The sequence below is a fragment of the Pistacia vera genome, unplaced genomic scaffold, assembly GCF_008641045.1.
Source record: "Pistacia vera cultivar Batoury unplaced genomic scaffold, PisVer_v2 Contig193, whole genome shotgun sequence".
NCBI classification, from domain to species: domain Eukaryota; kingdom Viridiplantae; phylum Streptophyta; class Magnoliopsida; order Sapindales; family Anacardiaceae; genus Pistacia; species Pistacia vera.
This window is the reverse complement of record NW_022195994.1, coordinates 492,405-506,179: the sequence shown is the minus strand read 5'-3', so window position 1 is coordinate 506,179 and position 13,775 is coordinate 492,405. Positions and strand designations below refer to the sequence as shown.

At 31.6% G+C, this 13,775-nt stretch overlaps 2 protein-coding genes across 4 annotated transcripts; both read right to left on the bottom strand.

The window, feature by feature from the left end:
* Window positions 1-7,371: 7,371 nt before the first annotated feature.
* LOC116127680 (ankyrin repeat-containing protein ITN1-like) lies at window positions 7,372-12,985 on the bottom strand. Of its 3 annotated transcripts, none has more exons than XM_031413312.1 (7): window positions 12,847-12,985; window positions 11,267-11,384; window positions 9,694-10,164; window positions 9,328-9,486; window positions 9,023-9,205; window positions 8,252-8,676; window positions 7,372-8,164 (listed from the first exon to the last, which is right to left on the bottom strand). In XM_031413312.1, the coding sequence occupies exons 2-7, from the start codon at window positions 11,352-11,354 to the stop codon at window positions 7,583-7,585; spliced, it is 1,908 nt and encodes a 635-aa protein (XP_031269172.1). In that variant the 5' UTR covers window positions 11,355-11,384; window positions 12,847-12,985; the 3' UTR covers window positions 7,372-7,582. The 3 variants fall into 3 exon arrangements, with proteins under 3 accessions (XP_031269172.1, XP_031269171.1, XP_031269173.1); XM_031413311.1 differs by having other exon boundaries at window positions 12,826-12,958; XM_031413313.1 differs by lacking the exon at window positions 9,328-9,486 and having other exon boundaries at window positions 12,826-12,958.
* On the bottom strand, window positions 12,360-13,775 carry LOC116127682 (ankyrin repeat-containing protein NPR4-like). Its single transcript, XM_031413314.1, has 3 exons — window positions 13,768-13,775; window positions 13,196-13,639; window positions 12,360-13,045 (listed from the first exon to the last, which is right to left on the bottom strand). Exons 2-3 carry the CDS (start codon window positions 13,601-13,603, stop codon window positions 12,476-12,478), a joined length of 978 nt encoding a protein of 325 aa, XP_031269174.1. The 5' UTR covers window positions 13,604-13,639; window positions 13,768-13,775; the 3' UTR covers window positions 12,360-12,475.

Here is a 13,775-nt window from a genome sequence, read left to right as displayed (position 1 = left end):
ACTAGGGGGCAGATGTTGTGTGTGATTTTCCCACCAAGCTTGAGCCACCGTGAGGATGTAGCTCAACTCGGGATCAATCTGACTCTACCGGTTGTCTGACTCAACATAAGCTCATCGACATATAACTCGCCCAAGCACAAGCAAGTTGCAAACAACCTAGATGATCATTCAATCAATTCCCAGATAATTTCATATCTTAGATATTGCGGGAATGACTAGATCAACAACAATCTCTATACAATCACAGCGCCCAATGACGAGAATATCGGAATTGCAGTTCAGATCAATTGTAATCCTTTTATTTTCGCTCTTTCCTTTGTATAAACCTTGTATATAAACCCCCTCAAATGATGGAAAGGTGTTACAAAATTTTGATAGAATTCTTATCGTACGCTCTCACAGCAAATACAAGAACAGTGGATGTATGCTCAAGAGTTTACCTCACCGAACCACTTTAAAAATCACTTTGCCATTTGTTTTATTGCATTTATAATTCACCCATTGCTTATTATCCGTAATCACGCACACATCAATTCTGATCCCGCTAAGGTCAATCAAATCACTCTAGTTGGTGCAGATTTCTGTGTCAGAAATTTTTATATAATTTTTATTTCATATTTAATATGCCACTTTTATATCTAGTTATAGAATTAAAATTTTTATCAAAATATTCTATTGTATTTTGTTTTTTTTTTTTTTTCAAAAGGACTAATAAAGGTATATTATTAGTAGCATTCATCGCAAGAACAACCACTCTTATTTGTAAGATGTGGTTCTAATCCTACAAAAATAATATTCTATTGGATAAATGGCCACAAAGACGAGTGTTAAACATTGGTTATAAGGAATTAACACTCATACTTTTTTACAAAATAAGTTCATGCTACAATGATTATTTCAGTTAAAAAAAAAAAAAAAACCAAAAATGATTATTTCATCTAGTAAATTCATGCTAAAATAAATAATTATCAGTAAAACAATGAGTGACTCGTTTATTGTATTACAACGATATAAATAAGTGAATAATGAAAGCTAAAACATAAATACTCATATTTTAAATAATGCTGCTATGATTTTTTGTGATATTGTGAGTTGTTTCTCTTCTTTTAAAAAACTCTCACCAGGTATATGAGCAATATGCATTACATCTCCAAAGCGAGTCCAAATTTTGTCGAAGAACTTGTAGATTGTGAAAGAAGCCATTATTGTAACAAGAATAGGAATCCATAATATCCCATCTTTGAAGACAATAAACATAGTTGCATAAAACGCTACCACCATTGCTTCTACTGAGAAAAGAAGTAAGGTTAATCCCCAAGCCAAATCAAAAGGCACCCGCCAAAGGAAATCTATTTCTTCACATCGGGAAGAGATAATGGTTATGAGCATTAGTATGGAGAAACAGGACAATAGTAATGCTATAGTATCTGATATTGCAAAAACTATGAAGGAAGCTCTTCGAACAAAATTTGGAGTCCCTGTTTCTCCATTGGTGCCGCCTGGTATTGTGAAAGCTGCAGCGAAAACCACGGTGGCAATAAGTATTGCCCCCATGATGTTTGCATTTGCAATGTCCTTAGTCCATTTCTCAGCTTCCTTTCTTAACTCTCTGTGTCGTTTAGTGAATATTGCTTTACCAGTTTCCCCTTTTTTATTTTTAGCTTCAGCATCCACTGGATGCAAAATTCTCTTCACTCTTTACAATATTACGATTTATCAATCAATCAAGGGAAAGAAATATTATTTTTTCTAAAGAAAGAAGGGAGTTAATTAATATTCACCTTGAACCACCGCATCTCGGTGGACATTTTGAAATGTGTTGCAGTTGATTCAGCACCGGGTGTTTCTTGTTTTGGCAACTTTGCGGCCAAATGCAAGATGTTGTTTCCTTTCTTATCTGTTTTCTTAACTACCAAATTTTTCAACGGACCGATGGTGTAAATAATTTTGAAAATGTTATAGTGACGATACATAACAGCATAATGAAATATGGTGTAATTATTTTTGTCAATTTCAAACATTAGATCAAGATATTCATGGAAAATTATGTCTATAAACCGAAGGTTTCCTTGTTTTGCAGCCTCGAATATTAGTGACCAGGGTTTTATAATAATTTTCAAAATCTGGGAGTCATCCAAATGCATAACTTCTTTCCAAAGGCATTCGACTAGCTCAAAAGCTGAATCAGAATCTCTTCACCTCTAAGTGAAACAACAAAAGTTTAGTTAAGCCAACATTAGTTCTAAACAGAAAAGTTGAGGATCATGTAATTAATTATCACACAAACAATTATATTAGTTATAAATTGATAAAAGAATAGAAGAAAGGTTACCCAAAAGATAACAAAAATTAATTATATTTATACTATAATTCCTAAATAAAATCCAAATTTTTTATCCCAATGTCATTTACTACATCAACTTTTTATTTACATATCAAGAATTATTTATTTTATTAACTCTTTAATACAAGAAGTAGCCTTTGTTAACTAGAATTTAACTTTAGATTTTTAGTCTAAATTTTAAATTGCAAACGGGAATTTTCATTTTCACATATTATTAAGGGTGATTCTAGCAGTGCACCCCAAAAATATCTCAGTTTTCACTATTTCAATATCGTATTTGATAAAAATAAATAAAAACCTCGTCATCCCACCACGAACAAAGTTAAGTAAATAAATTAAGAAAGACAAACAATTAAACAAATACCCACAATTGACTTTCCATTTGGCCTTCTTAGTCCGATCAGTCCAATGCATCTTATTCCTTCTCTGTTGCTCCCTGTCATTTAGCCGATCCCTGAAGCTCTTCGGCACATTCTTTTTCCCCAACACTGAATTTATCACCTTTCTTTTCACTTCATTATCTGCTTTGAAACAACATGAAAGCACCTTTGTTCTTATATACAATTACTTTTGATAATTTGCATAATAATAATGATAAAATTTTTGTATAGGCGAAAGAGTATAGTTTTCTCATCCTACAAAATAATAATAATAATAAAAAAATTTCATAAATTATGGCTTTAGAAAGACAAATTCAAAAAATGTTAAGTAAATAACAAATATTATCTTAACAACTAAAAAATTCAAATTAATCATTACAATTAAAAAATTCTTTGAATATTAATTTAAATGTTATTATATAATTTTGTGATTAACACAAAGAAAAAAAACACTGATCAAGTCTTCATTCTTCTCCATCATATCTTTCTCACGGTTCTTTACCAAGTCTTCATTCTTCTCTTTCAAAGCTTTGACGATGTCAACCTCTCCGGATGAAACAGCAAATAAAAAGGCCGTGTTGCCAGCATTATTTTTTATGGATAAGTCCTTTTTGTTCATATACTGAAGCAACTTTTTAACAAAATCAGTGCACCTTGCTGCAGCTGCAATATGAAGAGCTGTGTCCCCTTCGTTTGAAAGCTTAGCAGTGATATTAATTTTATCTTTCATGGTAATTATTTGAAATGTGTCCCAATCACCTTTCAGTGCAGCCAGGTACAATTCGAAGCGTTTATTCCTCTTTCTAATTTCTGTCAAGTTGAAAATATACGTTCTGTCAAGTTGAAATTATACCAAGTTTATGCATAATATTTTTGTTAAAGATACACATGCTTCTTGACGTCCAGCAGTCTATTTGGGTGTAACCATGAGTAACTTAAGAAAATTATATTACATTAATTCCAATGAAATACAAAGCATAGCTTATATAAAATCATATAATAGATCTATTGTAGAGAAATAAATTTGTTTTTCCTTGAAATTCCCAATAGTAACATTAAGATTTAAGACTCCTTCCAAATATCCACATTAAACTCTAAGGATTTAAATTAAAAGAAAAAAAATTACAGTTAGCAAAAGTTAAACTTTGATGACTGATTTTTTTATGCAATTGTTGTATCCTTCCTACTACATTAGTCAAAATTTTGAGATAAATCTTAAGCTCTTATATAATTGTGTAGGACTATTTTATTGGATAGTCTCACCACTATAACAAAAGAAGTCGGTGAGATCGTGCCACAAAAGTATACTATGTTTAGAAATAAAAAGAATGAGTGTACACAAAATTATTTGATGAAACTTTTTTTGATAATTAATAAAAAATAAAAAATCATATTTTAAATTGAAATGCTTTGTACTTAATAAAATGGAGTAGAGAGTCTTTTTATGCTTGAATATAGCCCTATTTTTTTTCTCTCTTCTATCATTACACCTTCAATATTCTAGGATGGAGGAAACTTCTTTAAATTATCATTAAAGCAGTTTAAAGCTTAAGTTTGTAGATGGAGATTCAACATTAATATTTATACCGATAAATATAATCCATCTTTAAAAAAATAAAATAAAATGATCAACAATTTACTAGATACCATCCAATCTTACCAACTTTGACATGAGAAGGGGATGCCATATTCTGAAGTTTTTCTTGATCAGATGACTGATGTTTTGATGTAGTTATCGGAATAAGGGAATGTTCTTGTGGGGATGTCACAGGCTCAATCCCATTTTCTTGCAACAAAGGGCTTTCCTGTATAATGTTAATACTCGCTTGATGATTAGACATTTTTTGCAGTAAACCCTGCAAGGAATAGTAAATGTATTTAGATCTAAGTTTAATTTAAATGATAAGACTGCATATTTTCGGATGAAAACAGACTTTCAAATTACATTGAAGAAGTGGTTTTGAAAGCTTACCTCTTTTGAAGTATGGCTTGCTATATATCTTCAGCTCTTATAGGAGAAATTCGGATGAAAAGCCTAGATAGTTCAGTGAAAGACTGAGGTAACTAGATTATATACACTTCCAAAGAGAAGGTGATTATGTTTAACAATTTTCTCTGGTGGCATGTATTGACCAATTACTCAACTGAAAATTGTTAGTCATTTTTTGATATTGATTGTACAACTCATTTCAAGATATAACACAATTAAATATTATAAGATAGTAATTTAACTAATAATTGTGTTCAGTAATGTTCACATTGAATCAAAGGACAACTGTTCACTGGATAATACTTAAATTTCTTGAAGGAGTTCTTTCAATGTTGGGATTTTAAAACCAATCCTTAACAGCCAGGCGTATGGTAGCAATATTAATTAAGAAAACTCATCTTTACTAATGTTCAATTTTTTTTAATATCAATAAAAAATTTTCAATAAAATTTCTGTAGATAAACCTCTAGCTTAGCAAGAGAAAACAAATTTATAAAGTACTCATATAGAAATGATGTTACATGAAATTCAGAGAACTTAAATAGAATACCCAGTGACGGAGCCAATTAAGAAACAGGAAGGGAACAATTATTTTAGGGTTTTCAAAAAGATAGAAAAGACACCAGAATAAATATTTATTTTGCTTGCATGACTCAAATGACCACTAAAGAAACAATAAATATAGACAACCAACCATAATAATATATATTTTAATTTCATTTAGCAGGGTAAAAAGAGACAACTCATTTTAGTATTGGCTAGAACAAATATATAGAATTAATATGTCGACTTTCCCAGCACGATGTTGTTGATTAATGATAAGATAAGTGTTGTTACACAGATTAAATTATAAATTAATTAATATTAAAACATAGTATGAATTAATTATAGAACAATCAATCATGTGGAGTTTTTGTTACAAACGGGGATTCCGATCCCCTGGATCCTTGGAAATTATAGAGATTTGAGTACTCATAAAAAATTTCCTTGAAGATCATCAAAAGATAATGTGACTTTCGGTTGGGAGAACGACTGTTTCCCTACTAAGATTTGGAAAACGACACTTTTCCATCATTCAATGTTCAAAATGACACTTTCCTACTCTTGTTAGGTTCTGTTATATTTTCGGTTAATATTAAATTGAAAAGACAAAGATACCCTTAAATATTTGACTTTATAAATTTTTTATTATTTTTTAATTAACCAAAAAGTCAAATAATAAAAAGTTAAAAAAGAAAAAATAGTTAACCCTAACTAAAAAATTAGGAGTAATGCTATGAAATTATTTAAAGTTAAATGATCTTAATATTTATTTATAATGTCATGAATATCCCATCACTATTATTCAATAATCTATTAAATTTATAATGTTTTTCATAATATAATGTTTTTCATTTTTACTAATTAACATAGGAAATCAATATTTCTAAATAATTAAATAAACAAAAGGAAAAAAAAAAACATTTTTACATTTGAATTAATAAATAATCAAGTAAAGATTTTAACTTAACTAAAATTTAATTTATAATAAATAAATTAAAAATAAACTATTTAAGAGGATTTTTATCTTTTTAATTAAATATTAATAGAAAACACTAACAACACCTAATGAAGGGATGGAAAATGATATTTTGAAACTTGACGGATGAGAAATGTATTTGGCCAAACCTTAGGTGGCAAAATGTCGTTCTCCCATTTCAGTGTGATACAATTTAAAAGGCGCGAGACAGTTGACTTGTCAAAATGCCATGTGCTTTACCATATATTGTCACATGGCATTCAACGATAAATAATTAATAAAATAAACAAGGATTAAATAATTAATAATTATAGTATAAAACAAGTGTTATTATATAAGATTATAAGTCGGTGTAAAGCACGTAGTATGAACTATTGAATGCCGTTTTGTCAGCTCTATTGACTTGTTTGCAAATGACAATTAGATAAGAGTTCTTGTCTTCTTTAAATATTATAGTAAACAATTTATGCTAATTCACAGTTTAAATTTATTGATATAAATAATGCATGTAACATATATAATAACTTTTATTAATAACACGATGAATCATACAATTAATTAATACACTAAACATCACCAATTTTACAAATACAAACTTGAATTTATGAATGGTGAGATGGATGTCATGTGCTTATTTCATGGCAATTTTCTTGTTCTCTCTCAATATATGTATTGACGGAGGCTCACATCAGGGAGTTATATGTTACCCTAACAATCTTTTCAATCCATCTGTTAAAAATTAAAACCTCAGGGTGGTCTCATAATTATAATAACTGTTTTAGTTTTTGAATCAACATTATCTTGTTCTTCGGTCACAGAACAAAGATGGTGGACCATTAGATTCTCTGTGGCCTAACATAAGGGGTTGTTTCCACTTTGCTTCAACTCGATGGCAACTTTTTGTTCTTGTTAACCTTTTTTATTCGAGAGAGTTGTGTTCCTCTCCATACTTCATCTTATTAACCTTTTCTAAGTTTGAAGCAACATCTTTATGTATTAGAAAGTACGATAAACGGGCTAAATATAAATTTTTGTATACTGTAAGGGATATGAAGGTAATATAGTAATTGATAAGGTTTATTCATTGCCACTTTTAGTTATAGAATTAAAAAGTCAATCATAATATTCTATCGTATTTATTAATTTTTTTTTCAAGGAAAGCCAAATAAAGGTAACATAGTAGTACCTTCATCATAAGATCAACAATCAATCAATCTAATTAGTAAGACATGGTTCTAATAAGACAGAATGTAAAGCGCCACAATTGGGTAATCTATTTCCGATTTAATAAAACGGAAAATGATAAATATTACATCTTATAACATTCATGATAAGAAACAATGAGTGACTCATTTGTTATAATAGATATAATGCATCACTTCTCCATAGATAGTCCAAGCTCTACCATCGTACGTGGCGATTGCGAAAATAACCATTATAGTAAGAAGAACAGGCGTCCATAGCAACCCATCTTTGAAGACAATGAACACAGTTGCACTAAACGCCACCATTACTGCTTTTACGGAAAGTAGAAGTAAGTGTAATCCCAAAGCCAAATTACAAGGCACCCGGCTAAGGAAATCTGCTTCTTCACATCGGGAAGAGATAACAGCTAAGAACACTATTATGGAGAAAGAGGACAATAGCAATGCTATAGTATCTGATATTGTAAAAACTATGAAGGAAGCTCTTCGGACAAAATGTGGAGTCCCTGTATTTTCATTGGTGCCACCTGGTAACGTGAAAAGTGCAGCAAAAACCACGGTGGCAATAAGTGTTGACCCCATGATGCATGCAGTTGCTATCTTCTTGGTATATTTATCAGCTTTATTCCTCAACTCTTCGTGCTGTTCAGTAAATAAAGCTCTAGGAGTTTTCCCATCTTTATTTTTAGCTTCAGCATACATTGGATGCGTAATTCTCTTCACTTCCTATAGTAGTTACAAAACATTTATCAATCAAGGCAAAAAATATATTTTTTTTTTCCAAAAAAAGGACGGGGGTAAATTAATATTCACCTCGAACCACCACTTGTCAATTTGCATTTGAATATGTAATGCAGGCGATTCAATATCAGGTCTATCTATTGGTGGCAACTTTGCAGCCAAATGCAAGATATTGTTCCCTTCTTTATCTGTGTCCTGAACTACCATATCCTTAAATCGACCGATGTCATAAATGAAGTAGAAAATGTTAAGGCGACGATACATAACAGCAAAATGAAGTATGGTGTAATGATTTTCGTCAACTTCAAACATTAGATCAGGATATGTGGAGAAAATTTTTTTTAGAAACCGAAGGTTTCCTTGTTTTGCAGCCTCGAATATTAGAGACCAAGGTTTTCTAATAATTTCCAAAATCTGGGAGTCATCCAAAAGCATAACTTGTTTCCAAAGACGTTCAACTAGTTCAAAAGCTGAATCGGGAATCTCTTGACCGGTATCTGAGACAAGAAGTTTAGTTAAGCCAACATTAGTTTACAGAAAAATTGAGGATGAGGAAAATATTAGAGAAACGATTAATTAATCCTAAACCGAAAAAAGAAGAGAGGATTATGGCACATTTCTAATAAAAGATTATCCAAGAGTAATTAAATACTTTAATTAATATATAAGATAAAATAGGAACTTGATTTATCTTCTTAAATCTTAATGACGCACTAAAAATGCTCATAGACAATAATTAACTTTTGTTAACTGAAATTAATTCTATATTTTAAGTTACGCATGAGAATTTTCATTTGTATTTAATATTGGGGTGATTCTAGTAGTGCAACCATAAATACCCACAAAGCAGTTGACGTTTCGTCTCATTAATCCGATACCCCCACCCGAGCCTTTGCTTTCTCTCATTCATCAGTTCATCCCTCTCATTCATTCGATCCCTCAAGCTCAGCTCATTCCTCTCCTTCATCCGCTGCCTCCCAAACATTGGAGGACATCTCTTTATCACGTCTCTTTTTACTTCATTATCTGCTCTAAAACAAAATGAAATTAAGCACCCTTTTTTCTTACAATTATATATTAATATAATGATTAAAAAACAAAAACTAATCAAAGCAATCTGAAATTGCTAATGACTAGAGAAAACTAACACGTGTAGATGGCTGAATCTTTGCAAAGTCTAATGGAGTTAAAATCTAAAATACGTGTCAATACAGGCATTCGTGCCAAGAGATGCAATGCTGTCTCCTTATTTTTACCACGTGCAAGAGCTATCTGTGGATGCCTCTTCACCAAATCCAATGCAACATCTAGGAAAACAATGATCAGCATCATAAATTATATAATTAATATATGATTAATTGAGGGGTTGTTAAGTTGAATATGTATTAAGTTGTTTACCCCGAGGGCTCAACCGAGTGGTTTAAGCTGCCCAAACCATGTTCGATTCATAGGATTAGAGTATGATTTAAGTTTTAATTAGCTAGCCCGAATATAAATATTAAAACTAAACTTACCATACAAACCATGGTTTATTAGATTGATGAGCAAGTGGAAGCGATCATTATTATCTAATAACTCATCTCCAGTGGCTTCGTAAAGATATTCTACCATCTCTTTGTCTCCCTCTAGAGCTGCCTTGTGAAGCGGTAACATATCATTGTCTCCTCTAATCTTTACCACGTCTTCATTCTTCCCCATCATAGCCTTGACAATTTCAACCCTTTTGGACGCAGCTGCAAGAAAAAAGGCCGTATTGCCAGCATTATTTTTTATGGCTAAATCGTCTTTATTCATTTGTTCAAGCAGCTTTTTCACAAAACCAGTGCGCCTTGCTGCAGCTGCAATATGGAGAGCGGTGTCCCCATCCTTTGATAGCTTAACTTGTGTATCAATATTATCTTCCTTGTAGATTCTTTCAGCAATGTTCCAATCGCCTTCCAATGCAGCCCAGCACAATTGGAAGTGCCTATTTTTTTTTTCAATTTCTGTCAAGTGGAAAAATGAACAAGTTTATGCATAAAAATTTTGTTACACATAATAAAAGGGATGCTATAGCCTTTAATCAACATAATAAAAAGACTTTTTTGAGAATGAGATAGAATTTTACAGCGGCCGCACTGATTCTTCTTTTATCGTGGAAGAATCACCGATACATTCACATTAAACTTTGACTGGATTTTGATATATAAAAAGTTTATTATGTTTAGTATGTAATTCCTCTTGATAAATTTATTGAATAGACCATTATAACCTATTAAAACAATTTTTTTTTTCTAAAATTAAGTAACAAAAATGAAAAGAAAAAAAAAGACATTTATGGATAGATTATTAGCCATATATATATATTTGGAATTACAAAGGAAATAATAAATGCAATAAGTGATACCAATATATGTAGGTGAAGATATCATATATCAGGGACGTCCTATAAAATAAATAAAATGGTCACATGATGTGTTATCTAAGTTTTAATGAATGTCTGCATTGTACTGTAGAATTATATCTTGTGTGATAATATGAATCTTCTATCTTTATTTCCTTAAAGAACAAAGAGCCTTAAAGTGACATATCAATTCCCCCCAAAAATTGGAAAAAAACAAAAAATGGATATTCTTTGCCTTTGATTTATATGAATTTGATAATAACAAGAAGAAGAAGAAAAGTGTTTACTATTGAGAGATTCAATTTCACACATGATCGTCTTAAGATGAGAAAGTCTTCAATACATTTTATTGCAATACAAAAATCTAATGATTATATATATACATACTTGGATTGATGTGATATATAATCATTGGCTAATTGTACTGTAACATTATGTATATAAGACTTTCTTATAATACAAAGTGAATCAAGAATAAGAGGAATTTGTGAAATTAACCATTAATAAAAATTTAATATCTATTTTTAACCCTCGAACTTCATAAGCCCTTCATAATTACATAAAAACAAGAGAGATTAATGGAAAAAAATTAACGCGAACTTAGGAAGTGCATATCACATTTGCCCTAAGACACTAAAGGGTATTCAGAAAATGCATCTTACTAAAAAGAAAAATGCAGCATTAATTGCAAAGTCAAATCGTAACATCCATTTTTTGATAAGGTGGAGCAATCACAATCTGAACATTTTCTGCAGTTGAGGTGCTTCCTAATGCAGCAGTGTAATCCTTCATGATTTATTTTCTCGTTTATTCGTGGTAAATCTACAATGAACTTTATAAGTATTAGATAATGAATTTTGCAGCATAATATGAACCTTGTGTTCTAATTGGATTCAAATTGGGAATGAATATTAATTAGAATAATAGTCATTCATCTCAAGCACTTCAAGATCTTATATATACGTACCATAATAAGAAAAATCTTAGCTACTATAATAATTATATATGCACATGCAGCAAACTGAAAGAACAAAAATAATGAGTCTAACTTAAGACTCTACAAATCAAACAAGAAGAAGAAGAAGTGGGTTGAAAGACTTGCCTCTTTTGGCACCTTGGATACAATCTATTATTAGCTAAATTTATATTTAAAAAAAGGCATGAAGTGAAGAGTAAGAAAAGAATATAGGGCTTAAATGGCCTGATGAAGAGTAAGAGAAGAATATAGGGCTCAAATTGCCTGAAGTGAAGAGTAAGAGAAGAATATAGGGCTCAAATTGCCTGAAGTGAAGAGCAAGAGAAGAATATAGGGCTCAAATTACCTGAAGTGAAGAGTAAGAGAAGAATATATGGCTCAAATGGCCGGAAGTGAAGAGTAAGAGAAGAATATATGGCTCAAATGGCCTGAAGTGAAGTTTAAGAGAAGAATATATGGCTCAAGGCCTCATAAAGTGAAGGAGATGCCAAATGATGATAACATTTCCTAAGAAGAAAGCAGGGATTTCTGCAATTTGCGTCTTCCTAAAGGAGAAATATTATGTCTAATTAAATTCCCATGTAGGATATATTAAAGTTGCTCTATGTTTTTTACCAAACTACTTATCAAATTCTTTCAAGTTTTGTTTGAGAAATATTTCAAGTTGTTATATTTTAGTTTTAGCATTTATATATAGGTGTCAAACATTGGTTTCAATGAAGCAAACTTAATATGAAGTTTATAAGTTGGTTACATGATCAGAGGTTTTACGTGTGAGTGATTGAGCAATTAGATAAAGAGTTGGGATTTGTTTATCATGATTTGAAAAATTAAATGAATCTTAGTTCATTACTCAGCATTTCCAATACATAATGAAAAGATTGTTTTGCAGTGAGCTAATACAAGTGATGATTTGAAATAGAAAAAATACTAACATTTACAAGTGACTAATCATATCAGAAAGAAGGGGGAATTGGAGCAGAGGAAATAGGGTGACAGGAACACAAGCAACAATGGCTATTGGAATAGCTATCCATGCAAATTCATTACTTAGAACAATGAAAAGAGTGGCTCCAAATGCTGCCATCATGGTTGCTATAGAGATGAAGAGAGTTGCAAGCCCTATTATCAACCTATTTGGTAATGAATGCAAGAAATCTTCTACTGCATAGCGCGAGGTGAGAATGGAGAGGAATATCAATATTGAAGTGGCAGAGCAAAATAGTGCCAATGCATCCGATATGGCAAAAACCAAAAATGACCAGTGATGTAGAAAAACAGGCTTGCCTGTAAGATTGTTATTGCCACCTGGTACAGTGAAGGCTGCAGCAAACATCACGGTTGCAATAAGTGTTGCAACAACCATACATGAAGATGCAGTGTCTTTCATCCACTTTTCCCCTTCGCGAACAAGTCTTCTATGCTCCTCCAAAAACAAAATATGAGGTGTCCTCCCCTCGGAATTTTTGGTTTCTCTATAAGATGGTTGAACAACTTTTTCGACTTCCTGCCAGATTAAAAGGAACAGTCCATCAAGATTCAGACCCAGAAAGAAAATGGTTAATTGGGTTCAGGTTTTGCTTCATTTACATGTTATTTCCAAACAAAGCTAATTACAATGAAGTGCAAGTTTTATAGTTGAAAAGTAATTATTAACCTTGAACCAATGCAACTCTCGTCTAAGTTGCAGAGCTACACCAGAATCAATTTTGACTCTATCTGGGTGGGCAAGCTTTCCAGCCAAATGCAACATGTTATTGTTATTTTCATCTTCATAAGCCGCTATCAAATCTTTATGAGCGCCAATCTCATGAATCAGATTAAAAATGTTTTCCTGACGATGCAACACTGCAATGTGAAATATGCTTCGACTGTGATCATCTACTTTCCAAATAAGGTCAGGATACTTCTGAATCAGCACTTTTATGAATTCAACATTCCCCAACTCTGCAGCAGTAAACAACAATCTTGAAGGTTTCCGAAGTAGTTCTCCAATTTTGTAGTCATCTAGCAACAACACTTGCTCCCACAGTTGCTTCACCAATTCTAGAGCTTGAAGATGCATCAACTTTTTTGTCAAGGATTGCCCTGAAACGTGGAACTGAATGTGCAGGACACAGTCACCTCTTTGTCCAAAATCTTTTATTTTTTAGAAGGAATAAATAAGCAGATACGATTAATGTGCAAGAGTAATGGCAGTGAGAAATGGCCTGTAATGGAGTTACTAACAAGAGTAA